Genomic DNA, 24721 nt, shown 5'->3' on the forward strand with positions numbered 1-24721 from the left:
GATCAAATCGAGTAGAGATTTGTAAAATAAATAAATAAAAATAATATTTGGGGTATGAAGTAGACTTTCTTTACAGTGAAAGATGACATAGCTGTCAATTTTTCCCTTTTCTTGCGAGGAATCCTATTCGGAATAAGGGAATTTCCCTTAAAAAAAGGGAAACGTTGACAGCTACGAAGAGGAATGGAAGAATACCTTTATGTGTTTGTATCAAAATTTAACAGCAAGTGTTATGCTATGTAGATTACCGTATTTTTTGCTCTATAAGACTCACTCTTTCCCTCCTAAAAAGTAAGGGGAAATGTATATGCGTCTTATGGAGCGAATGCAGGCTGCGCAGCTATCCCAGAAGCCAGAACAGCAAGAGGGATTGCTGCTTTCACTGTGCAGCGATCCCTCTTGCTGTTCTGGCTTCTGAGATTCAGAATATTTTTTTTCTTGTTTTCCTCCTCCAAAAACTCTTGTGGTCTGGTGCATCTTATAGAGCGAAAAATACGGTATACTAATACCAGTGGTTTTTTGGGTGTGTTTTATTGAAATACTGATGATTAACTCAACAGCACCAGAAATCTCTTAAAATCATTTTGTCAGGAGAGTATTTTAATGTGGCTTCAACAGTTGTGCATCAACAGTCTTATTTCTTGCACAGGAGACAGCTGGGGGAAAAAGCAGCCACAAGTCTTCCTTTCAGTCCCTTTACTTTACATTGCAAAGTATGAAAAGGGAATTAAATTAACTCCAAAGACTTATTGTCATGTAAACAGACTTGTATTGTGCCCAATGCCAAAGAGAGATAACAAGTTTCTTTTATAGACAGCCAGTTCATATACTGCCAAATCGGCATGAGCATGATGAGTACCGCCTGCCAACTAGAAATTCAGATTCAAACTGGCTTTAAAATGCTCAGTTTGTAGAAGTGTTTCATAAGTGCATTCTGCAGAAGCAAATGGATGATAAATATTTCAATAATCATTATCTAAGAGCAATATTTCAAACAATTTTTAATGTACTTAAGTAAACCAAACTTCTTCCTTGGTCAATAAAATCATACTATTAATTACATTTGATCATTGTTGTCTGCCATATGTTGTCCCCCACAACAACAAAAAATACAATAACCAGAGGTTATCCATCAAAGTTCCATATTCACAGTGCAATTCTATGAAATGTAGTTCTGAGTATAAATCAGAAGTATAGCGTATAGATCAGAGTTCAGGAAGAACACCAGAGGTTTAATACTGCAGACTCACAACATAATCCAGTACTACGCATTATGTTACAGAATTTAACAGACTATGTGCTTCAGTATATGCCTTTTATTGTGTGTCTAATATACAACTTCTATTCTAAAATACATTTTATTTCCAGATTATATTATAGCAGAGTATTATCACAGACTGTAAGCATTCAAGCTGGTATCAGCAGCAGTTTCATGAGCAAAATGAACACTGCAAAATGACCACAGAAATATCCACAAGTAATTATAATATTTCAGTCTCACTGATGCAGAGATAGAGAAATCTCCATGTTTGCAAAATATTGCCCCATTGCAACATGTGAAATGGGCTCTTAGTTTGCTATTTCAGCCTAAGTATTCTATGCAGTACCTCCTGGCATTACCATCTGCTGTCATTAAAATTTCTCAGAGGAATTAAAAGGCTAGTGATTGCTAAATAATTTATCAACACACTTTTTATGTACTGAATGTCACTAACATTAGATGAAGCAAAATACTTTGGTCTTTCCTGGATCACTGTCTTGCAATTAATTTTGTGCAGCTTCATCAGTCATGGAAATGGAGTGAATTTTTCCCTCATTTCAAACAAGGAGTTTAATTCAAAGAGACACACACATTTCCTCCCTCAAATATACTTTTTAATGAAGTTCAGTAGCAAAATATCGGACTATTAAACCCACTAAAATCTTGGTAAAAATAATTCAGGATATAATGTCGGAATGTAATGTCAGACCAATTCAGGCTGGATACATTTTGTACAGGTGATAGAGAAGGGCTGAATTACTCAAGTTTCTTGATTTATACATGTTCTTGTGCATGGATTTGTTTCACTGCAACATCAGTTGGGAACCAGACTATTATGGATAAAACTGTCAGAACTCCCACAGTGGCTGGATAAAGCAGCATTATAAACAATTTCTTTATAGGTTGCCCATGGTAAGAATATTCTCCAGGCAAGCAGTCAGAGGGCTTTATCTAAGTTTTGTGTGACGACGATGACGCTTCCCTCATCTAACAGCAGTGGGCCTGTTTATATAGCCCAGTCTTGGAGACTAATAGAAAATGCTCTGCGTGTTTTCCAGTGGAGAAAACTGGTGATCCTGATGAGGCCCTGATCTCAATATGGAATTGCAAGATGAAACAGTCGCTCCTGAGCATCCTCTCCAGTGTTTTGGAGCCTGAGCAACTCCTCCTTGATCATAATGATGATTCTCAGTATATAAATATGCAAGGCCCACTGATTATATAACCACATTTGCAGAACAGCCAGGAGTGGCAAATGCTAGGAAAATCAATACACACATATATATATATAATTAGAGAATTCACTACCTGCAGTGTATGTAGATTGTCTGTGAACCTTTTTTTTAAAAAAGGAAACATAGGAATTGATCTTGTGCCTGACTTTTCAAGGTTCTTCAGCCCTTCAGTGAGTCTACAGGCTTCACATTTTTGGGTATTTCTTGACTGAGTGCTAGGTATATTAATTTTATTACCCTAAATGTTGTGTTTTTATAATGTATATAATGAGATAACTGTTTTGGTTGACAATTTTCAACTGTTATACCTAAACGAAAGACTGTGGCAGTTTCAGTACTGTTCTGTTATTACCTGTATTCAGAGTTACCCCTTTCCCCCCAGCTGTTTGACTGTAACAATTATTTTATTCCATCTATTAATGCACTTACTCTAATTTTTAGCTTTATACTGAGCCTGAAAAGTTCTGATACCCTCAGACCTTGAATAGTTTTGTTGTAGCATTTCACCAATTCCAACTTTGTATGGGACATTTTGACAGACCTGAAACTTGGCAAATCTTTATCATCTGTCCTCACAAGACACCTGTTGTAAGGAAAAAAAGAGACTCCATTTTGAGGTAATCATGCACGGAACTCAAGCTTATGACAAGAACAAGGAGCAATTGGCACATGCTCTGCCTATCAGACCAATGGGAAATATATGAGTTCAAGAAGGGAGTATAACTGCTTGTATTTAGATGAGTGGTCTTTTATCTATTTGTCTGCCCTTGAATAAGAGCATTTGGCATTGGGGATTGATGAGGAATTCCACACATCTGCCTCCCTGCTTGCAAGGCTAATTGCCCCATTGCACTATTGAATAGGTATAAAGGTCTCCCCTGACTAACATTAGGGTCCAGCCTTTTTAGTTTTAATAGCTTTCCAGGTTGCTAGATGCTGCACCTTTCTGTACTTGAGTGGGAAATAAAATTATGCTTTGATTGCTCAATCCCGGTGTCTGTTTGGCCTCCCTTGTTGGTGCTGTTGAGTAAAATGAGACTTGGCTGACAGCGGACTGGGTGGTTATTTTCCTCACAACACAGCCAACCCACAAAAGCTTCACTGCAGCTTCCTACCACTTGGTAAAGTGGTGAAGGTAAAACAAAACTGTCAAACTAGTTTTTTCTCTCTACATAGAACTTGTGCAAACAATTCAACTGCATGAATGCATACATTTAGCAACTATACACTGCATGTTTACTGATTAGTCATTGTACATGTTTTGTATCAAAAGCCTCCCATAAATAGGGGCACATTCTTTTCTCGCTTACTGAGACACACAGTATTAGAGATATCTAAAACAGCTGGCTACATAGTGAATTAAAAAAATGAGAATATTTTGGAAAATAAGATCATCTAAGTGTAATTTACAGCCAGAGTTTGGAAAGAGCTGAAATTAAGCTTTTCACCTGATTAAGGAAACTAATCATATGAGTTGTGATTGCGATCAATCAAGTAAATCTGCACACATTTACATTTTGTTCACTAATTTTAAAAAGCAGTATAAAAATTAAAAAATAAGCAATATGGTTTAATAAAATCATTAAAAACTGTTCTTAGTGCTTGCTATGACATGCATGCATAATCTAGCTTTAAAAAAGGCATTCCATTTCATTTCCTATCCAAATTTTTAGTAAATGTATTTTAAAAGGCTGCATTTAAGAAACACTGCTGCTACATATGCAGGAGGGCCTTTTTAAATCAACCAACCACTTTAAAAATCAATTAATATAGCTGAATAATTAGTTGGTCCACAAAAAGAGAATGAAGTCAAATGGACAGCAATAGCCATTTAGGATTTGGTGCAGTAGCTCAACCGGAAATTCTGCTGAAGATAGCTGGTAATCCCTGTAAAATAATTCAGCAATTGATGGCTAGCATGAACTGTTACATTTATATTGCTTGGACATACCACTAAAGCCTATTTAGCCAGGGTCAGGGCCATCCCAAACAATTAGTGCTTTAGGTTCAGGTGTACAGTGTACCTAATGTTGTAACAGTACCTCTTACAGGTATACTCATCAGGGGGCACTACTGCAACTATTAGTGTGTGGGAAATCAGTATTTGCCTAAGGGTAATATATAATGTTAAGCGAGATAGGGAACCTAGGTATATCTATTGTGAGTGACTAGAGCCTTTGTTTTTAGTAATTCATTCTGCTTTTCTTATTGGTACCCAAGGAACAGCTCATTGTCATGGTGAGATTGTGACATCTCCTTGTACAGAGGCTAACAAGAGATATATAGCAGCCAATCATTTATCTTTGTCCTCCTACTCTACTCCATGCTACTTTCCTTAACCTTCAAGTAAACAGAGCTATGAAAGGTAGGACTTCTTTTTATTTTCAATAGTCATTCTTTCCCCTCCTTTCCCCTTTTTTTCCATTCCAAGTGTATAGAGCCCTCAAATGGCCGACATGCCTTAACATGCTTGAAATAAATATCCTAAAATGCAAGTCTTTCATCTGAGTTCTGATCATGCTTATGCCTTCAAAAATAATGGTTAAAGTTCAACACAAAGTTAAGCTGAATAAAATATATTGCAATAAATGGGCTTAAGCATGCTTAACTGTGTTGGGTTGTGAGCTGCATATTTTCAAACTCACTCATTTCAGATGTTTCATTTTTAAAAATTGCTTGATACACACACATACTGTCCAACCAATTGCATAGTACGTCGACTGAAAATTGTACAATAAAAATCTATTTCCCCTTTTTGGGGAAAAATCAGATTCCACAATGCAATTCCCAAAATTATTTCTGTCCCATATGAAAAGGCATTTTAAAAATTATAAATAGTACAATCTATGAAAAAAGAGATAGGTGTTGCCATTAGACATATAGTTGAAAGTTTAAAAAAATTAATCTCAAACACTGATGTAGGATTGATACTTTTCAATTAAATTTTCATCTCCTGTCTCATAGAATTTTTTTACTATTAGTAACACAATAAAACTTTCAAGTTACTTTCCCTAGGAAGCACATATCTCTTTATTTGCAGAGTTCTTCAGTCATGCTAAAATCAAGCTGTAATCCATACCCCCAACAATGGGTGCAGGGTTGGGGGGACAGATTGAGCAGAGGTGTCTCTCCATCCAGCCCTGCTGGCTTTCTGCCCATGGAGTGACACTAGCATTACTTGGCTAAAATACAAAGGTCCCTGTTCTGTAACAGCAGTGGCAGACCTTGGGGTCTCAAGATGTCCGTGGTGCCCTGTGCAACATCAAAATTCAGCACCCCCTGACTCTTGCCTTCCATTTTACGTAATAGTTGTGATGCTCCTAATGGTCTGCACCCTACCTGCCTCTGGCAACAGCACACACCCACCCAGTCTGAAAACCAGGTGTTCTGGATCTGCTGAGCCAGCCCACTTGATGGCACTGGGGCTGATTGTTATTTCCCTGCCCTCTGCCTTCCACCCTGTGTGAGCAATAAGGCTAGAGATGCAACTGTTGCTCTATTGATCTCTCACATTGCACTGCTGCCCAGCTAGTGTTTGGATTGTCCTGCAAGCATGTTTTCAATACCTCAGTCCCTCCCCTTAAAATGTAATGTAAGGGAAATGTATGCTGCCAAGTAGTTATCTGTTTAGAACCTTTATAAACATTCCAATCAAAGTAACTTTGATTTTGTATGAATATAAAATAAAACCACACAGTTACTGCAACGCTGCATGTGTCTACTCAGAAGTAAACTCTACTGAATTTGATGGGACTTTCTCCCAGGTAAGCATGCACAGAACTGTGCAGCCTGAGTGCATTTTATTTATTTATTTTTCTAACATATGTCCGTTCAATTACATTTGGAAAAAGAGATATAGCATTTATACAACATGTGAAGAAGCTAATATGAGGTACATTTAGTAAAGAAAACTTTAAAAACCTCATATATGTGTGCTAAATCATATCTCCATTGATTTAGGACAGCAGAAATTTGTCCAGTAAAATGTTTATAGAAAACACTGTCATTGGTCACAAGAGAATGATTTGAATGTCATAAAGTTGGTGCCATCTTTGAAATCTTTATTAACAGCCTGTGCTACTGCACTGTATGCTTGACTATACATGTAATGGTTAAAGTTAATCCATACAGCTGCTAATCACATTTGACAGAAAATTTAATATGCCACAGTGCTTCATTCCTTAACACATCAAGCTTGTACACTGTATTGCATATGAACAGACACATGAACTCTACTCAACTCATAACTACTGAATCTTTGGCAGCTAGGTAATCACCCATTTTTCTCCAGAATTCTCCATCAACAACAATGTAGCATCCAGATAGAAAAATGCTGCTTATTATCAGTATTTTATATGGGCTCAACCTCCTATACATGACATTCCTTCTAGTTCAACCACAAATGCCTGAGATCAGAAATTACTGCAGCTACAAAGGCCAACAAGTCACAATATTATGTGCCAGGCCTATGCAGGCCATTCAGATAATATATTTCCATAATAGCTAGTAGATTGTCTCTAATATTGAAATTTTAAATGTTTTTTTCCTTATTTATTATTAAAAACTTATTTGACTTTTTATGATATAAATATTTTTCATAAATTATGCTACATCACACTACAGTTCGTACTTGCATGGTATTGAGGAAGTGCAAGGGCTATGCCATCATTATATATCAATGTTTGACACTTAATCGCTCAGAAGTGTAAGCAGATCTTAGGTTTACTTATTTAATATTAAGGAAAACTGTGTGAAGTTTACCAAGAAATATCATACAGAAGTTATTAAGCAGGAAAAAAAACCCCACAACCCATAGGAGGCACAAAATTAATTTTTGGTTTTTGCAAGATTCTTACCTTTTATGTCAAATAAAAAGCTGAATGGCCAAAGCTAACGCAACAGAAAAGCAATAAGTAATATAGGAGGCATCCCGTGCTGTCTACTCTGACAGGAAGCAGTTCCCTGAAGTTTCAGGCATCTATATTTTGCCATCCTTGCCATCAAGAGATCCTTTAACTGAAAATGATGAGAACTGATCTTGGGGCAGTATCTTAACAACAGGCAAAAAGACAGATGAGGCTTGTCAGTGTACATGTTTGTCTGTTACAGAGGTCTCTTAGGAGTTCTGTTGATTACCATATGGTTTTGTAAAGTTGGTGTTTGCACTGTTCAGACTACAAAATGGTGCAATAAGGATAGTGCAAGTACACTATCTAGTGATGCTTAATCCAATTTCCGGTTTCTCCCTTTTCTCCAGGAAAGGAATTGCAGATCACCAGTCACCTCAATCAACACTGCAAATGGCCCATGGTAAGCTTATAATGTAGAAAACACGATGGTATGATAAGTATAGGTATCAGCTACTGAAATCACTGTGACAGTTGTGTTCCTATTTCTTGTACTAGAGAACCTTAACTAGTACAGCTGATATTGTAGAATTATGATCTTCATAACGACTGCAGGAAAGGCTGAGCACCTATCGAACCTTGTGGTTCTGCAATTAAACATATTTTTTATTTTGTGTTTTACTGACAAATGAAAGGGAGTCTAGTGGCAAGGGGACACTATTACTAGCCTCAAGGGAAATATTATACTATATTTAGTATATTAAACAAGCAGAAATTTTAACTGATTTGGATATAAACATGGTTTATACCCTTTCAAGGCAATCTTGTGCATACCTACCCAGAGGTCCTATAGAATTAAATGAGACATTAAGGCAAGTGTGTCTAGAACAGCAGCCTTATCTACTGTGCTATGCCAACTACCTTTCTGTCAAAATATTAGATTTTCAATAAACCTCAGTACAGTTATATAAGCAGCTAAATGCTGATTTCTTATTAGGGTTGCCTGGCTCTTATTAAATCAGTCCAAGACTTATTTTAATGAAAGTAGGCAATGACCCAAAAACCCAGTTTCGGATAGCTGTCCCAAATGCTTTTGCAGAGAACATTTTAATTTTTGAATCCATATATACAAATGGTCACAAAACAAAGCATGTGTGCCTACAAATACAGTATAGGTTACATTGTGACACCAACCCTGGAATTATCACCTGAGGAAGGTGGTTCTTTATAGAATGACATCACAATGATTCAATCTACTTATTGTCGTGTGTCATATCTCAGAGCTCCATTTGGCATCCTCTAAACCAGTGTTCGGCCACAATTAAAATAGTGTGTTCAGCTCCATTCTCTATAGGAAGGCAATAAAAAGGGATGAAAAGCAGCAGCAGTATTCCTAAGTAAGTTTAAGAGGAGCGAGGTTAAATAACAGAAAAATACAGCCATGGATGGGTGGCAGTGATATCCACAAAGAAAAAAGAATGAGAGGCATAGCTAGGCCGCTGTTTCAGGTAGCAGGTGATGTGCAAGGAGGTGCTAGACGACAGAGCTGTTTATCCCACACTGGCTGCCCCTGTGCTCCCTAAACCTGCCTAGCTGCCCTCAGGTGTGGGTATCGCCCCCTTGTCCCATCACTGCTGTTGAAAGCAGAGTCAGCAGCTGGTCTAGGTGGCTTGTGTACACAGAACAGGAAGGGAGATGGAGCGTAATCTTCTTCGCCTCGGCCAGCGAAGTGTCCTGGGGCAGCAGCGCTGAAGGAGGGGCGGGAAGAATGCAATGGCCGAGCCCAGAAAGGGGAAACGAAAACCGGAGCCAAGTAGCACGGAAACAAGTGCAGTAGTAGAAAACCAGAGCCAAACCTAGATGTGGGGGGGAGATAACAGCGTCACAGCCAAGTTACGTCGGTCTGAGAAAAGCCCAGCGTGCAGCTCCCGAGTTGTCGCCGTGCCCTGCAGCCGTGCCAGTGCCTAGCAGGGCGCGGAGAACGGAAACTGCCGTACCCTCTTAAACCAACTTTGGGAGCGGCCATGCCATGTGGGGAAGGCAGTGCAGGGTCAGGGTCAAGGGAAAGCACTGCTAGGCGAGTGGAGCGCGAGAGAGAGGGCGCTCACAGACACCGGGGCGTTTTTCCAAGTGTCCCGAGTAGTTCACTCTGCCTCACCGGTTCTGGCTGGGCCAGACCTGCCTAGCGGCCCCACCTGGCTGCGCCCGACGGAGGCGGCTTTTGAGGCTGGAGTGAGTCAGCGGGTGGAAAAAGAGGGCAAAAGCGCGGCAGCTCTTGCCTCGCATGTCAGGCAGCTCGCTCTCTCTTTTTCCCTCCCTGGCGGAGGCGGGGGCAGCCGTTTCTCGCTCTGTGTGTGTGTCCGGCTCAGACCCCTCCCTCTCCGGACTGATCGCTCTGTGTGAGACTCTCCCGGGGACGCCCGGAAACGCCGCCTGGGCCCAAAGGCCGCAACCGCCACCCCAACCGAGCCCCCTTCCCTCAGCCCTCGCCTCCTGCGGCTGCCACGGCGGGCTAAATGTAGCCCCTGCAAATCGGGCGGGGAGGTTTGCAGAAACATGGCGGGTAGGTAGCACCTCCCTCCCTCCCCAACCCCCCCTCCCACTCCCAGAAACTCCGTCCGGGCGCGAAAGAAACACCTCAGTCCGGACCCCCCCTCCCCCCGCTTCAAGGAAAAAGCAAAGGGAAAGCGCCCTTTAGCGAGTCCTCCTTCACCTCAACTCATCGATTTGGGGGGTTGCCTGCTGCCTGCCCACCTACTTCTCTGTGTGTGTTGGGGAAACTATGGCAGGAGCTTGCGAGGGGATTTATCTGAGAAATTAACGACCTTGTGTGGCAAGAAGGGCTTGTGGGATTTGTTGCCAGATGTAGGCGTCCCCCTTCTTTCTCTCGGCCCCGTGAGTGTGAGGAGGGGGCGCTTGGGGCAGGGGTGTGTGTGTGTTTTATAGCGTGGTAAAGAAGCGCGAGGCGCTCTGGTGGGGTGTGTATTACGGGTGTTTTACAAAGGGGAGTTGGTCTGGGGTGGGGAGGAACTCCCTCGGCTGGAGTTCACTTTGTCTTGTCTCTCTCCGCCTCCCCCCCCCCCCCACTCCCCCGTCTAGATCTGTCGCTGCTCCAGGAGGACCTGCAGGAGGAGATAGACGGATGTGAGTAGCCCCAGCTGCAACAGCTTCTCCTTCTCTTTCCCTCTTCCCCAGCGCACTCGGCGGCGCTGCCCGGGCCGCCCCTTCTTCCCAAGTCCGTCTTGGGTGTGGGGGCTGGGTCGGGGCGGTCCCACTTCACTCGCACCCGGAAACTCAGGGGATCCTGGGTCTGGAATGAAATGGGGAGAGGGAGCCTGTTCCCATCTAACGAGGGTTTGTTCCTTATCTCTATATATGTGTATATATTCATAAAATACAACCGGGAACGGGGAGGGAGAGGGATGGATTGCGAGTGTGTGTCAAGCTCTCGTTTGCTTTTGCTTCCGCGAATAAATGGTTTTGAAAGCGTGGAGGAGGCCCAAGTTGCATTGTGGGAGGAAGCAGCCATGCTCAGCTGTCCTTGCCCGTTTTCCCCCATACAGGCATTTATGTGTATGGCTTGCAAACTTGCTCGTGTTTGTGCCTGTCTTGATTTTGTTGTTGTTGTTAGTTTTGTTTTACTTTTCTGGAGACCACAAAGGGAAAATGGGGAAAGTTGTGAGTTGGATGGGTTGGTTGTGATTATAGCATTACTGCTGCTATTCTGATGAATGAGATTTAGGTCACGTTGTACTTGAAGCTTAACAGTGTCTTAATATTGAGATACAGTACTAATAGAATTTGTCTTCCCTTAATAACACTTATTAATTGCCATCAGAACTCATTGAATGTTCTCATATAGGAATTATGCTTGTGTGCTTTTTAAAATCAAGGTGTGTTCAGGTTTGATATATCCATTGAATATTTAAATTGTAAAAATTAAATTTACATTTTAAATGTCAAAATTTTATAATACTAAAATTTAATACATTGATATTTAAAAGTTAGCATTTATGTTGATTTTGGACAGATAATGAGATTTAAAAATGCATTTTGATCCATAAAGGGTCAAGAAAGCAAAACCCAAGATTGATAAAGTTTGATATGACAGTGACCTTGACTTTGTATGTTAGATAAATAGAACAATGCATATTCTTCTGAATTAATTTGTGGCTGGTTTGCAGCCACAAATGTCTTCCAATTAGATTTTGACCTGCTTTCTTTAGTTATTAATCTTTTAAAATGTATTGTGTACATATCAGACTTTAGAGAACTGATGCTACCACCTTTTTGAATCAATAGCATACACACGCACAGAGTAATGTGCATTTATGTTCTGAACAGAAGATAAACCTGGTTAACTCAAAATATTTTAGTAATGTATATGAATATACACTTAATTTTTTTACAGCAGTAAAAACTTACTTTTTTTACAGCAGTAGATTAATGATTGGTGACCACTGCAGGCATCAGTGATTCTGTAGAACAGCCTTCTCCACCTTGGTGCTTTCCAGATGTTTTGGACTACAACTCCCATGGATGTTGTAGCCAAAATATGTGGAGGGCACCAGGCTGGAGAAGGCTGGTATATAATATTGTGTGAACTAAATAATGGAGAAGGTACTATGGAAAATAATAATGAAGTACCTGAATTAAATAAAATATAAGTATAGAAGAGAGTTTAGAAGATGTGTCCATATTAAAAATACATGCTCCAGAATAAGAATGTAAGAAGATTGAATAATAGAGTGTTCTTTCTAATTTCTGCTACTTTTACTTACCATCTCTTTCTTGGAGGCAGATTCTTTGGTATAAATTCTGGTGGTTAACTCTTGGATAGGAGCACTTAGTAAAACATAATTTCTCTTCCAAGGCGATATTAGAGGGTGACATTAGATGAAAGCGAAGTCAATTGCTGCTGTAAGTAGTGTTGTAGTATTCACCACAGTGCAGCTGTATACAAATTAATACTCATTACGTTGTCTCCTTTTTATTGTCCATAGTAAGTGATGCTTGCCATATGAGTTGTCATGCTTTTGAGTTCTTGATTATTAGGGTCTTAGTGTGAAGGTTTTATCTCAGTGGAGCACCTATCAATGAGTGCAGTGTTTGAATTCTGCATTAGCCTCCTTTTCTGTATTAGCATCATTTCCTGTAGAGGTCTGCTTGGTGCCAAAGTTCTTCAACTGAGAACACTTTATTTCTTCTTCTCACATGCTTCATCCTCAACTTTGTACCCTGTATGTTCTTGTAGTATTGCAGCTGTCTTGGCTCTTCATAGAGGGAAATGGGTCATCAAAAGACCTGATTTGTACTCATGCCTTTTAGGATTGAGATGGGACCTTAAGCAGCCCAGAACTGAGACACTGATGCCAGCAAATCTGATTCCTTTTAATAAGCTGATTTCTAAGGCGAGACTGGTGACTGCATATTTTATTTTTGTTCTGTTATTTTAGTGACAAACTACATATACAGTCAATTATGGTAATCCACAAATCCTTGACAAAAACAAAGGCCATAAGCTGCTGAAATGTCCCCAGTGGCATTTGTGTCTAACTGATGGTAGTGTTTCAGGGTTGCCTCTGGTGTACCTTCTTAGCTTGAAGACATCTTTCTTTTTTAAAAACGGTGTCTGTGCTTCTAGGTGGACAGCTTCAATTGCTAATTTTAAGCTTTTGTGTGTAGAGCATAAACCAGGAACAGGCAGAAGCAAAAGAAAAGTTGTGACTTCATTGTATGATGAGAGGTAGAAGAGCATACATACACAGTAAAATCTGTTGGTGCAAGGACTACCACTTGTGCAGAGAAACTTCCCCTCCCCCTGTGTGCCTCTAAATCTATTCTGAGAGTTCTCCATACCCTCTGGAACAGATTGGGGGGGGGGCTCTGGAGATGCAAGGGAGGAAAGTTCTGTTTAGCAGAAGCCCTTGCACTAACAGGGTGACTTAGATGAATACAACCTATTGCTGTTTAGCATGGTCACTTTGACAAGTAGTAACTAGTAGAATAGTAGAAAGATTTCTTGTTCTTTTGAAACCATCTGAGTATAGATGGAAAAACAGTATTTTCGTCTTGGATACGTTTGTGAATTTCATTTACATAGGAGGATAAAATTGATGGTTGTCCACATTCCACAGTGAACATGAGTTTTGTTTGTATAATAAATGTCATTTCTGATTATAGACATGTAACTGAATTGCCTATAGTAGTCAGGTGCCAAAGATCAGAAAAGGAGGTACTTTCAATAGACATTAGGAAAGCAATGTTATGTGGTTAGTAGCATAGGAGATTCCATAAGGGATGACTACACTGTTGAAATATGTTTAAATGAAAGAGTTCAAAATTATGCTTACAAAATGGAATGGTATTTGGTAACAGTGTGCAAATTTTCCTACCTTTTGTGGGCAAAATTTGATTGCTGTATCCTTTAAAAAAATCCCAAAACTGTTGTACATTGTTAGGCAATAGGTTTTTGAGTTTTAAGATTTATTTGAATTCAGTGCATTTATGTAGCCTTTTGCTTCCTATTTAAGTTAATTCTTTTTGGGGTTATTTTTTATGTTTACAATATTGTACAACTTTGAACACTTTCCTATGTTTCCATCATGTTAGAGCAGAGGGGATAGGAACCTGTAGCTCTCCAGATGATGCTGGACTACACCTCCATTCGTCCTTGATAGTTGGCCATGCTGGCTGAAGCTGATGAACACTGAAATCAAACAACATCTGGAGGGTCACATGCTTCCCATCTCCATGATACAACCAGATCTTGTGTTTACACTGAGATCATGGTGATGTTCCATAAACATCCCCCCCCCCCCCGAATATTGGCATCTATTAAAATTTATATGAAGTAGTAGAAATGTTCATCTCCTGCAGGTGTTGCTTATAAACGGAAATATTTATGCATCGTCTTATTATTATTATTAAACTAATAAACAGTGATATTTTGGAGGAATGGACATACAGTGGTACCTTGGGTTAAGTACTTCATTTGTTCCGGAGGTTTGTTCTTAACTTGAAACTGTTCTTAACCTGAAGCACCACTTTAGCTAATGGGGCCTCCTGCTGCCGCTGAGCCGCCAGAGCATGATTTCTGTTCATATCCTGAAGCAAAGTTCTTAATCTGAAGCACTATTTCTGGGTTAGCAGAGTCTGTAACCTGAAGCGTATGTAACCTGAAGCATATGTAACCCGAGGTACCACTGTACTTCAAGGAGAATACTGACAACCTAGTTTCCAATAAGTTTCATTGTTGCAGGGGTAGCTGAAAATATAATGCTAAAGCAAGCAATCAGTACTTTGGTATGTGTTTTTAAGTCAGCTTCTTAATGTTAATGGACACACCACTCTACATTATTATTACTACTACTAAATATAAGTTCTGCATGGGCTACCTTGAGTTTTTCACATCTGAATATTGGCAAATAAGTGAAACAACATACAGTGGTACCTCGGGTTACATACGCTTCAGGTTACAGACTCTGCTAACCCAGAAATATTACCTCAGGTTAAGAACTTTGCTTCAGGATGAGAACAGAAATCGTGCTCCGGTGGCGCGGCAACAGCAGGAGGCCCCATTAGCTAAAGTGGTGCTTCAGGTTAAGAACAGTTTCAGGTTAAGAACGGACCTCTGGAACGAATTAAGTACTTAACCTGAGGCACCACTGTATCTGCCATTTCACACATGATATGAGACTTTGTGTCCACGTTTGGATCTGCCTTTCATTGCTGAAAACTTGGGTCAAACGAGATGGTTTCAATTCAGTTTTAAGTGAATAGCAATGGTACAGTATACAGCTGTGCTACATCATGTCTCTGAATACCAGTTCCTGAGAAGTGAAAGTGGGGAAGAGCACAGTTGGTCCTACTCTGGTCCTACTTGCAGACTTCCCCATGGCATCTGGTTGACCACTATGATAATAGAATACTAGACTAAATATACCTTTGGCCTGATCCAGTAGGATTCTTCTTATGTTATATATGGAGGTACAGCTCAGACATCTTTTGATTTCATAATTTTGTTTTATATAAATAAAGGAAAAAATAAATAAATAAATCAGACTTTCTAATGTGATAGTCAAACAATTTCACAACTTTACTTGAAAAATATTTTTATTGGGATATATGTAAATATTTTAAAACCTGACAACTCAATAGCAAACAATCCCTACATTGCTTAAATGTTTAGAAAATCATGTAAAGACACTCAAAACTGCTAATACAGTGGTACCTCAGGTTAAGTACTTAATTCGTTCCGGAGGTCCATTCTTAACCTGAAACTGTTCTTAACCTGAAGCACCATTTTAGCTAATGGGGCCTCCTGCTGCCGCTTTGCCTCTGGAGCTCGATTTCTGTTCTTCTCCTGAAGCAAAGTTCTTAACCTGAAGCACTATTTCTGGGTTAGTGGAGTCTGTAACCTGAAGCGTATGTAACCTGAAGCGTATATAACCTGAGGTACCACTGTATACTGTACCAATTTTAATATGCCTAAATAGCATGTTTAATTTGGGGAAATGTGGTATTATGGTGCACATGTGCAAGCACTTTCAAAGAGTAGTCATGTGAGAAGCTAATTGCAATGCTGGACAGTTTCTGTTAGACTGATATATCCATGTATAATGATGGTAGTGTCTTAATTTTCTGTAGGAAAAATATAGCAGCTGAAAAGTTCTTATCCTACATCAATTGTTTTAATATGTGTGCTCCTGTTTGCCACAAGGAGGATTTGTCAAGGATATTGTGAATACAGTGGTACCTCAGGATGCGAACGGGATCCATTCCGGATCCCCATTCGCATCCTGAATAGAACGTAAGAGGTGCACGCGCGGGTCATGTTTCGCCTCTTCTGCGCATGTGTGTGATGTCATTTTGACCGTCTGCGCATGCGCGAGTGGCGAAACCTGGAAGTAACGCTCTCCGTTACTTCCGGGTTGCCGCAGAGTGCAACCTGAAAATACTTAACCTGAAGCATATTTATCCCGAGGTATGACTGTACTTGGAGCAGTTGATTCGTGGGCAGGGACTTGGGAGACTGTTAGCAATTTGTGATAGTGCCAGAGAGCCCTAATCATGCATCAAGGGTCCTGTTGTTATGTGTATACCATAGGTAACAAGACACCGTTATCCTCTACACTGTAGAATAAGTGTAAAATAAGAAAGCATGAGACAACTGGAATATTCATCTGTATGAAAATAGATGGGGAATGGCCAATTCCTCTTCCCACTGTACTCCAAAAGGGTAGAACAATGGAAAGTGCTCTATCTGACTTATTAAAAGTATTGCTCTTGTAAAAAGACTGTTAATAAGCCAGTCACCCAGTGAAAGCAAAATGGTAAATTGAGAGAGTAGTTAGAATGACAGCAGTGGATTCCATAGATGACCGATCCTTGAACAAGTGGGGATCATCCATGTTTTTTGGAGATAGCTGGTACTCACAAGATTTTTATGTCTGTTGCTTTGACAATATGTAAGTGTTGGTAATTAAACTTGATCAGATTGCTGCTGACATGAATAGTGTTGCAATAAGTTGGAAGATAACATCATGGATATAGGCTGACTTCTTCCCCCACCCTATCCTAAACTTAAAACTAACTAACAGATTTGAAGAAATACAAAGTACAGCCCAGCAGCATCTAGATAATTGCGCTAGATGCCACAGTCACAGGAACTTCGCTCTGCTGCTTCCAGGAGCGAAGCCTTGGATTTGCTTCAGCATTATGCCTGAACCTAGACTTGTGGTTTGCTTCCCTCCAAGCAATTAATTATAACCTAAGTTTGTTTTTGGCTTTATTGCCCATGGTTCCTATGTAATGCTAAACAAAACTAGGGCAGCACAGTAGGAGCAGAGGAGAAGCAAAATTGTTAGCCCTGGGCACCAGCATGCTGAATGCTTATATTTAAACTATACTTAACCTTAACAGTGGTTTTAAGTCCTGATTTTGGTTTTAATGAAATTGCACTTCCTAACTACTTTCTTGGGTCTTCATCAATTTTGAGCTTCATATTCATTTAGGTATATAAATTTGGCTACTAGAGATCTTTATCTGGTATGACAGGAGAGGTTTTCAAAAACAGTTATTTTACTGAAGGACTAGTGGAAAAAGCAGTCAGCTGCAGATGGTGTGTGGTTTACAAAATATTTGAGACTGAAGGAAATTGGAGAACAATTTTGTGCAAAAAGTGGATACAGTTCAAGAAGAATGGCTGAATTGTACAAAAAGCATGCTTTGAAAGGGAAGAATGGTAAAGGCACACAAAGTTTTAAGACTAATCTGTGTTGAAAGCAGACTGCTGCATAGCCTAGCTTTTTCTCAGCATTAGGCATCTGTTTTAAAATATAGATTTGTGATTATAAGGAATGTTTCTGATGTCTCTGATAGTTGGTGTGGATGACTACAGCTCAGAGTCTGATGTGATTATTATACCTTCAGCCTTGGACTTTGTCTCACAAGATGAAATGTTGACTCCTCTGGGAAGATTGGACAAGTACGCTGCAAGCGAGAATATTTTTAACAGGTATGGTATTTTAGCCTAAATAATCTGTTTTATAAGGAGCTATCTTAAAATGTTTTGTGTGCAGGACAAAACTTAATCTCTTTTTTACAAGGAAATTCTATGAATTAAATTCACACACTTGTCCACCTTTTTCATTTAATGGATTATCTGTCCTTATCAAGGGCTATTTGGTACATTACTTTGTAAGAAGATATGTATTTAAGATTTGTATTGTATTCACACTATAACACAGTAATGTTTGAAGAGACTACAATTCATTTCCAAATGTAAGAATACCAGCTGTACACATGATTAAAGATGGTGGCCTCCTCGTATGTTACATTTAATGTAACATGTCTTCGTTTACAAGGATCTGTCTGCCATCTGATATCAGAATATACAATGTTGTAAAATTCACCTTAGTTTTTGTTGAGTTCTAAGGAAAGATTTTCCTGTTTTTGTATTCGATATTCTTATACAGTGGTTTAATTTTAGTATTCTTTTCTGGGTAATAGTTCAAAATGGTTTGTTTTGATTTTTTAATGTTAAGTATTCTGTTCTGAACAGTTTTTTATCCTGTGGGCAGCAGGCCGTATTTGGTGTAGCAGACAAAAACTTGGACCAGGAAAGCTGGGTTCACATTGCCACACAGCCATTAAACTTTGGGCAAGACACACACTAAGGGTTGTTGTGGGCAAAATAGTGTAACCCATATATACTACCTTGAGTTTCTCATAAAGAAGGCTTGGATGCAAATGTGTTACATTAAGGTGGGATAGATAAATTATTTCTTGACATGTAAAAGCTATAAACTTAGTTCCACAATATTGCAATTTTATTCTCTCATGTTCTAGGCAAATGGTGGCTCGAAGTTTGTTGGACACTTTGAAAGAAGTGAGTGATGATGAGAGAGATTGTATTGCTGTACTGGAAAGAGTCAGCAGGCTAGCTGATGATTCAGGTGTGTAGTATGAGCTATCTTAATGAGGTAATGAAGTAGATTAAATGTTGGGGTGGTTAATGTGAATAGTGGATAAACTAGATTATATTTCTTTGTTCCATGCTATTAGTATCCTCAGTAAAGGTAAAGGTAAAGGTACCCCTGCCCGTACGGGCCAGTCTTGACAGACTCTGGGGTTGTGCGCCCATCTCACTTAAGAGGCCAGGGGCCAGCGCTGTCCGGAGACACTTCCGGGTCACGTGGCCAGCATGACAAAGCTGCATCTGGCGAGCCAGAGCCGCACACGGAAACGCCGTTTACCTTCCCACTGGTAAGCGGTCCCTATTTATCTACTTGCACCCGGAGGTGCTTTCGAACTGCTAGGTTGGCAGGCGCTGGGACCGAGCAGCGGGAGCGCACCCCGCCGCAGGGATTCGAACCGCCGACCTTTCAATCGGCAAGTCCTAGGCGCTGAGGCTTTAACCCACAGCGCCACCTGCGTCCCCTTCAGTATCCTCAGTAGTTCATTCAAAAAAGCAATTGTTGCTTTGCAGCTGCTGAAGGATCATGTTTATAAAACCAAATTCATGTTATTGCTGGCAGCACTGTAAAGAATATTTAGAAAAGGATCAAAATAATACCTATTTCAAAATGGCTCCTAATAGCAAGGAGGCTTTACAGGAAAACAAGGAGACCATAAAATGAGAGAAAAATGGAGACTGGCATAGGGTATTAAAGGCAGATTAAAGGCAGAAAGTGGTAGGGAAGTGCAGTGGGATGGGGATATTGGCAAAAATTGCACCCTTCCTATTCCACTTAGCAGATGCATCCTCTGGATTAAAAGGACTTTGGTGAGCACAGGAACATCAGTTGAATTCCACAATTAATACTACTTGCAAAACAAGAAGGATTAGTGACTCTCTTGAACTTTTAATTCATGAAGCAATAAATTTGAATCCAAAACGATTCCTTTATGACCAATTAGAGATAGTTTATTAGTACCGCATTATAGTAGGTATTTGACTTTCGATCAGGAGATCGATAACATATGATTTACTGGTTCATCTTGACATTTTTATCAATAGAGCCAACAGTACGAGCTGAATTGATGGAACAGGTGCCTCATATAGCTATGTTTTGTCAAGAAAACAGGCCTTCAATCCCTTACGCTTTTTCAAAATATTTATTGCCTATTGTGGTGAGATACCTTGCAGACCAGAACAACCAGGTGAGAATTCATTAAAGTTATTGAATAATTACACAGTTGTGTACAGATTTTACATGTTTGAAATAAACTGCATGCAGATCTTGCAATCCTCCCACTTGTTATCCAAAAATTCACTTACCTGAACATAAACAATTATTCCCAAACCTTACTACACGCACAGCTGATTCAGATATCTGAATAGCCACAATTTGTCCACTTCCCTACTTGTTTATGTTTTGCTGGTTGGCGGCCGCCATTTGGGGGGGGGGGAGGGAGGATAATGGATTAGAAATGTTCCTGCAGGAAATAATGGAAATTGCCAGCTTGTTATGCAAATGCTCTTCTAATAAACAGTTTCCTGAGAATGCATTGTGATTGGTAAGCAGGACCTGCGTTTAATAGTACCATGTTAATACTCATCCAAATAAATTGTTTACATAACAGCATCAGTGTGTATGGGACTTTGAAGTAGCAACATGACAGGTCCCTTCCCATAGGGGCTGACACCTGAACATTCACTACAGGGGAGGGAAAAACAATGCAGTTTAGTGGTTTTGAAATTTCACAATTATTTGGATCAGTTAATGTCCCAACAACTAAAATTAGATTAAAGAGTTTTGAAATAAATTTGTGTCACATACTCCATAATTAAATTAAACAATTTATATTAGTCTTCCACAAACCGATGGACTTATAGTTCAAAACATCTGGAGGGCATCATGCTGGGAAAGGCTAGTCTGTATGAATAACCTGTTTACTTCTGTGTTCTCTTTAGTGCCTTTTGCAGTGGTACTTGACCAGTGTTACATAGTAGCAGTAGTATAAATATTATCAAATTAAAGATTTACAATGGTATCATTCCATATGTTAAAGAATTCATGGAAATAAATACTAACAGTATATGGCAATATCCCAGACAACATAATCCTGTGTAGATCCTATTCAGAAATAAGGACCATTGAGTTCAGTGGGACATTCCTAGGTAAATATAGAGTGGAGCCTGAAAGCGATTCACAGGAGTTAGTTCTTGCTGTCTTATAAAATGTTTGTTCTAAAGCTTTGTGGCACAGGTGGAAACATAATTCAAGTCCCTTCCTCTCTTCTTTTTAAACATAGGTGAGAAAAACAAGCCAGGCAGCACTACTTGTTCTTTTAGAGCAAGAACTTATTGAACGATATGATGTGGAGGCCAAAGTATGCCCAGTTCTTGTAGAGCTGACGGCTCCAGACAGCAATGATGATGTGAAGACAGAGGCTGTGGCAGTAAGTTGGAGGATGACTTTGCATTGTCTATATTAATTAATTATCTGGATTTACTAAACAGCAAACATGCTTGCTTTCCCATAGAGTATCCTTTGTCATGAATGAGATGTAAACTAGTGCTTTGCAGACTAAGATAATGGTGTAGTTATAGCGATAAGCATGTTTCAGAGATCATAAAACATTTTTTGAACCAAGAACAGAGAAAATGGAAGAATGGTGATGCTTCAATCCTGCTCACAAGTTGTTAAACTCCTGGTTAACTTCCATGGAATAAAGCATCCAAACTATACAGGATTGCATCCACTGAACTTAATGTGGACCAAGAACTCAAATTAGAAAATAATTAGAAAAAAATTTAATTGCCTTTGTTCTGTCTTATTGGGCCTTGCAAACAAGGAAAATTATTTCACCCATGATTTCTTGCTTTGTCAATGTCTGGTGGAGGGGGAAAAGGAGTGAAAGGGTTCACCTCATTCATTCAGCTGGCTGTAGCTCAACAGCCATTGAAAGCTAGCAGCAGGCACTTTCTTTGACACATACTTGGTCAGTGACAAATGTGGTCTGTGTCTGAGAAAGAGTGGGGGGAGGTATGTGTGATCTGTGTGAGAGAGTTGCATTTATTAAAATTCTATCACATCCTTCCTCCCAAAGGAGTCTCAGGTACCAGTGTATGTATGTATGTATGGTTGGTGTGTGTGAGTAGGGAGGGGAGTTGCAGGTAGGTCTGTGAGAGAGAGATGCACTTGGGCAGGCAGATGCATATGTGTCTGTGGTCTGTCTGTGTGTGGTGAACATGTGCATGTGTTATGCAAGACATAGTGTGGTGTGTGGTGTAACCATTTTCTAGATTTTTCCCTGGTAGGAATGGGGGGGGGGATCAACATTGTATAATCTCCACAATCAGGATTAAAAGGTCATAGCTAACTTCTCACATTACTCATAAGGGGTGGAGCATGAAGCAGCAATGAGTGTGCTCTTATGTTGTGTCATGCCACCACCAGCCATTTTTTGACTGGTGCCCATGGTGCTTTCCTAAAATTCAAAATACTACTACTAGTCCATAAAGGTAGGCAACCCCTAGCTGAGACCAAGAGAAACATTTTTTCATTGTATCTGCCTTCTGTTAATTTTAATTGGCAAGAGCATTTTGTTTCAATGTACAGAGAGGATGCAAGAGAAAATACTAATTAAGCATTTTGTAATATACATTTTCATAAAAATGCTATTGGATTACAAGCAGGAATTTTTGCATATCTAGGAATGCCGTGATACCAGATGCATAATCAATGTTTTTCTTGTAATTAGATAATGTGCAAAATGGCCTCTATGGTAGGAAAGGACATTACAGAGAGGCTCATTCTTCCCAGGTTTTGTGAGATGTGCTGTGACTGCAGAATGTTTCATGTTCGTAAGGTATGACCTTTTTCCTTTGTAAATCTCTTATTTCCCTTCTTTACCTTGCCAGAATTTTAGCCATGCTTTTTTTTGGAAATAGAAAGTGTTTATTCTAAGTAGGAATCAAAACCTCCTTTTTGAATGCACTGATTTCTTGGCAGCTTTGTATATGCAGGTCTTTCCTGTTTATTGGAATGAATGAGGAAACTATAGGTAACGATTATGGCCATAAACAACCATTGTCTTAAGATGTCAGTGTGGCATCTAGAAAATATGACTTGGGACTCTGGAGACATGACTTTTAAATCCCTCCTCTGCCAGGTAGCTCAGTGGGTAATTTTGAGTGAGTCATTAACTCAGTAGCTAACCATCACTGATGGTAGCTAAGAGGCTAAAAATGTGATAACTCCTTGTATGCCACCTTGTATTTCTTGGAGGAAGGACGGGATTCACTGACTCCATTCACAGTAAGGCAGGGCAGAAATGAAGGATTTTCAGGACATCACTGCAAATGAAGAAGCAAGTAAACGTCAGCTGTTGCTGATACTCTCTAGGGTTTGGCATTTGACTCGCCAGAGCACATACTTTGAATATTGTCCAGTCAAACAGTTGTAAAAATTAAAGCATTAGAATGATAATATTTGACTGCTATCCTATCCTCACTTTATTCTGCAAAAATTATGGAATCCCGAAATTAAAATGCTAGTATCATAAAGCTGGGAAGGATTAGGAAGAACATAAAGATCAGCCCAGCTACTCTAAGGCAAGATCTTACATACATCAATATTTCCTCTTCAAATCATAAAATTGTAGAGTTGGAAGGGACCCAAAGGGTCATCTAGTCCAACTCCCTGCAATGCAGGAATCTCAGCTCAAGCATCCATGACAGATGACCAATACAACACAATTTGTTGGCCAAAACAGAACAAAGTCCATAGTACTGAGGTACATCAGTGCAAGACAAGAGCAGATAACAAACAAATGAGCCATTGCTGCACTATGGGAAGGGCAAAATTCTCCACATTTGTTATTGGCATCATACCCACACCAAACATTTAAAGCACTCTTCCACCACTTTAAGAGTCATGGCTTTTCCCAGAGAGTAATGGAAACCATATTTTGTGAAAGGTGCAGAGACCCTTAACAAACTACAGTTCCCAGGATACTTTAGCAGAAGCCATTACTCTTAAGGTGGAAGAAGGGTCCTTTAAATGTATGGTGTAGATGCAAGTAAAGTCTGAACTTTAGGGCGAAATTCTTTCTTGACTCAAAATCTGGTGATTCGTTAACAGCTAAATGTGAAATGAGATCCACCCTCATTCTCCCCAAAGGAAAACATAATTGCATTGAATGTTCACCTCATTCAGCATCGGTTCTGTAGTAAGGGGATGAAGCAGAGGGAGTTGGGTAAACTCAACAACTTAGGAAAGAAGACTTTTCTGATCACCCACATTGGCTCATAACTTAAGTTTCCAGAACCTTTAAAAAAATGTATATTTTATCCTGCTTAATACTTAAACCAATTGTGCTCTTTACCAGTTTGTTCCTGCAACTTTTAGGGAAACAAGATTTCTTGTTCATATCAAGTTGTAGCTCCTATTTTTAAATTAGCTAACTTTCAAGATTAGAACTGCAGTGAGTAGTAAACCTGTGGCCCAGCGCAATAGATTTACAGTTGATTGCAAAGCATTACGTGGAGTAGTTTGAGAACTGCAGTCTTGCTTTTTTGAATAGTTCTTGTCTGCTTGGTGCCATATTATAATAAATGTATTGTTTTTTCAGGTTTGTGCAGCCAATTTTGGTGACATCTGTAGTGTAGTTGGACAGCAAGCCACTGAAGAAATGCTGGTAAATCCAAATTCTGGAATAGGTTTTGATAAGCTGCAGTTAGTTATAATTCTTCCTATTAAAATCACTAGAACCAAAGTACACTGATTTATGCTAGATTTCATTAATACCTTTCACCAACTTTAGTGCATCAGCTACGGCCATTCCTGGACCTAAATATCCTGGCCACAGTTACACATGAATTCTATGTGGAGCTGTTCCAAAGGCTACAAGTTGTACAGAATGCT

General features: G+C 39.6%; 2 protein-coding genes across 12 annotated transcripts in view; one reads left to right on the forward strand and one right to left on the reverse strand.

Annotated features, from left to right (window-relative positions):
* The window catches only part of RAB31 (RAB31, member RAS oncogene family), a 47615-nt gene extending 44980 nt beyond the window's left edge, over window positions 1–2635 (reverse strand). Inside the window, exon 1 of the mRNA XM_079983010.1 lies at window positions 2570–2635. Coding sequence (XP_079839136.1) covers window positions 2570–2620 — 51 coding nt within the window. The 5' untranslated portion in view covers window positions 2621–2635. The remainder of the gene's footprint in view (window positions 1–2569) is intronic.
* A 2115-nt stretch (window positions 2636–4750) lies between these two features.
* The window catches only part of PPP4R1 (protein phosphatase 4 regulatory subunit 1), a 36624-nt gene continuing 16653 nt past the window's right edge, over window positions 4751–24721 (forward strand). The window contains exons 1-9 of one of the 11 annotated variants that reach the window (XM_079982914.1): window positions 4751–4861; window positions 7754–7806; window positions 10443–10487; window positions 17727–17862; window positions 18696–18802; window positions 19867–20009; window positions 21105–21251; window positions 22557–22664; window positions 24429–24494. In XM_079982914.1, the coding sequence (XP_079839040.1) occupies window positions 7797–7806; window positions 10443–10487; window positions 17727–17862; window positions 18696–18802; window positions 19867–20009; window positions 21105–21251; window positions 22557–22664; window positions 24429–24494 (762 nt within the window). In that variant the 5' untranslated portion in view covers window positions 4751–4861; window positions 7754–7796. Of the gene's footprint in view, window positions 4862–6228; window positions 6261–7753; window positions 7807–8565; window positions 8741–9129; window positions 9907–10119; window positions 10239–10442; window positions 10488–10547; window positions 10698–17726; window positions 17863–18695; window positions 18803–19866; window positions 20010–21104; window positions 21252–22556; window positions 22665–24428; window positions 24495–24721 lie in introns of those variants that run through there. The other 10 variants (XM_079982917.1, XM_079982910.1, XM_079982913.1 and 7 more) reach the window with 10 other exon arrangements.

The sequence above is a fragment of the Podarcis cretensis genome (genome assembly GCF_951804945.1).
Source record: "Podarcis cretensis genome assembly, chromosome: 7".
Lineage (NCBI taxonomy): Eukaryota > Metazoa > Chordata > Lepidosauria > Squamata > Lacertidae > Podarcis > Podarcis cretensis.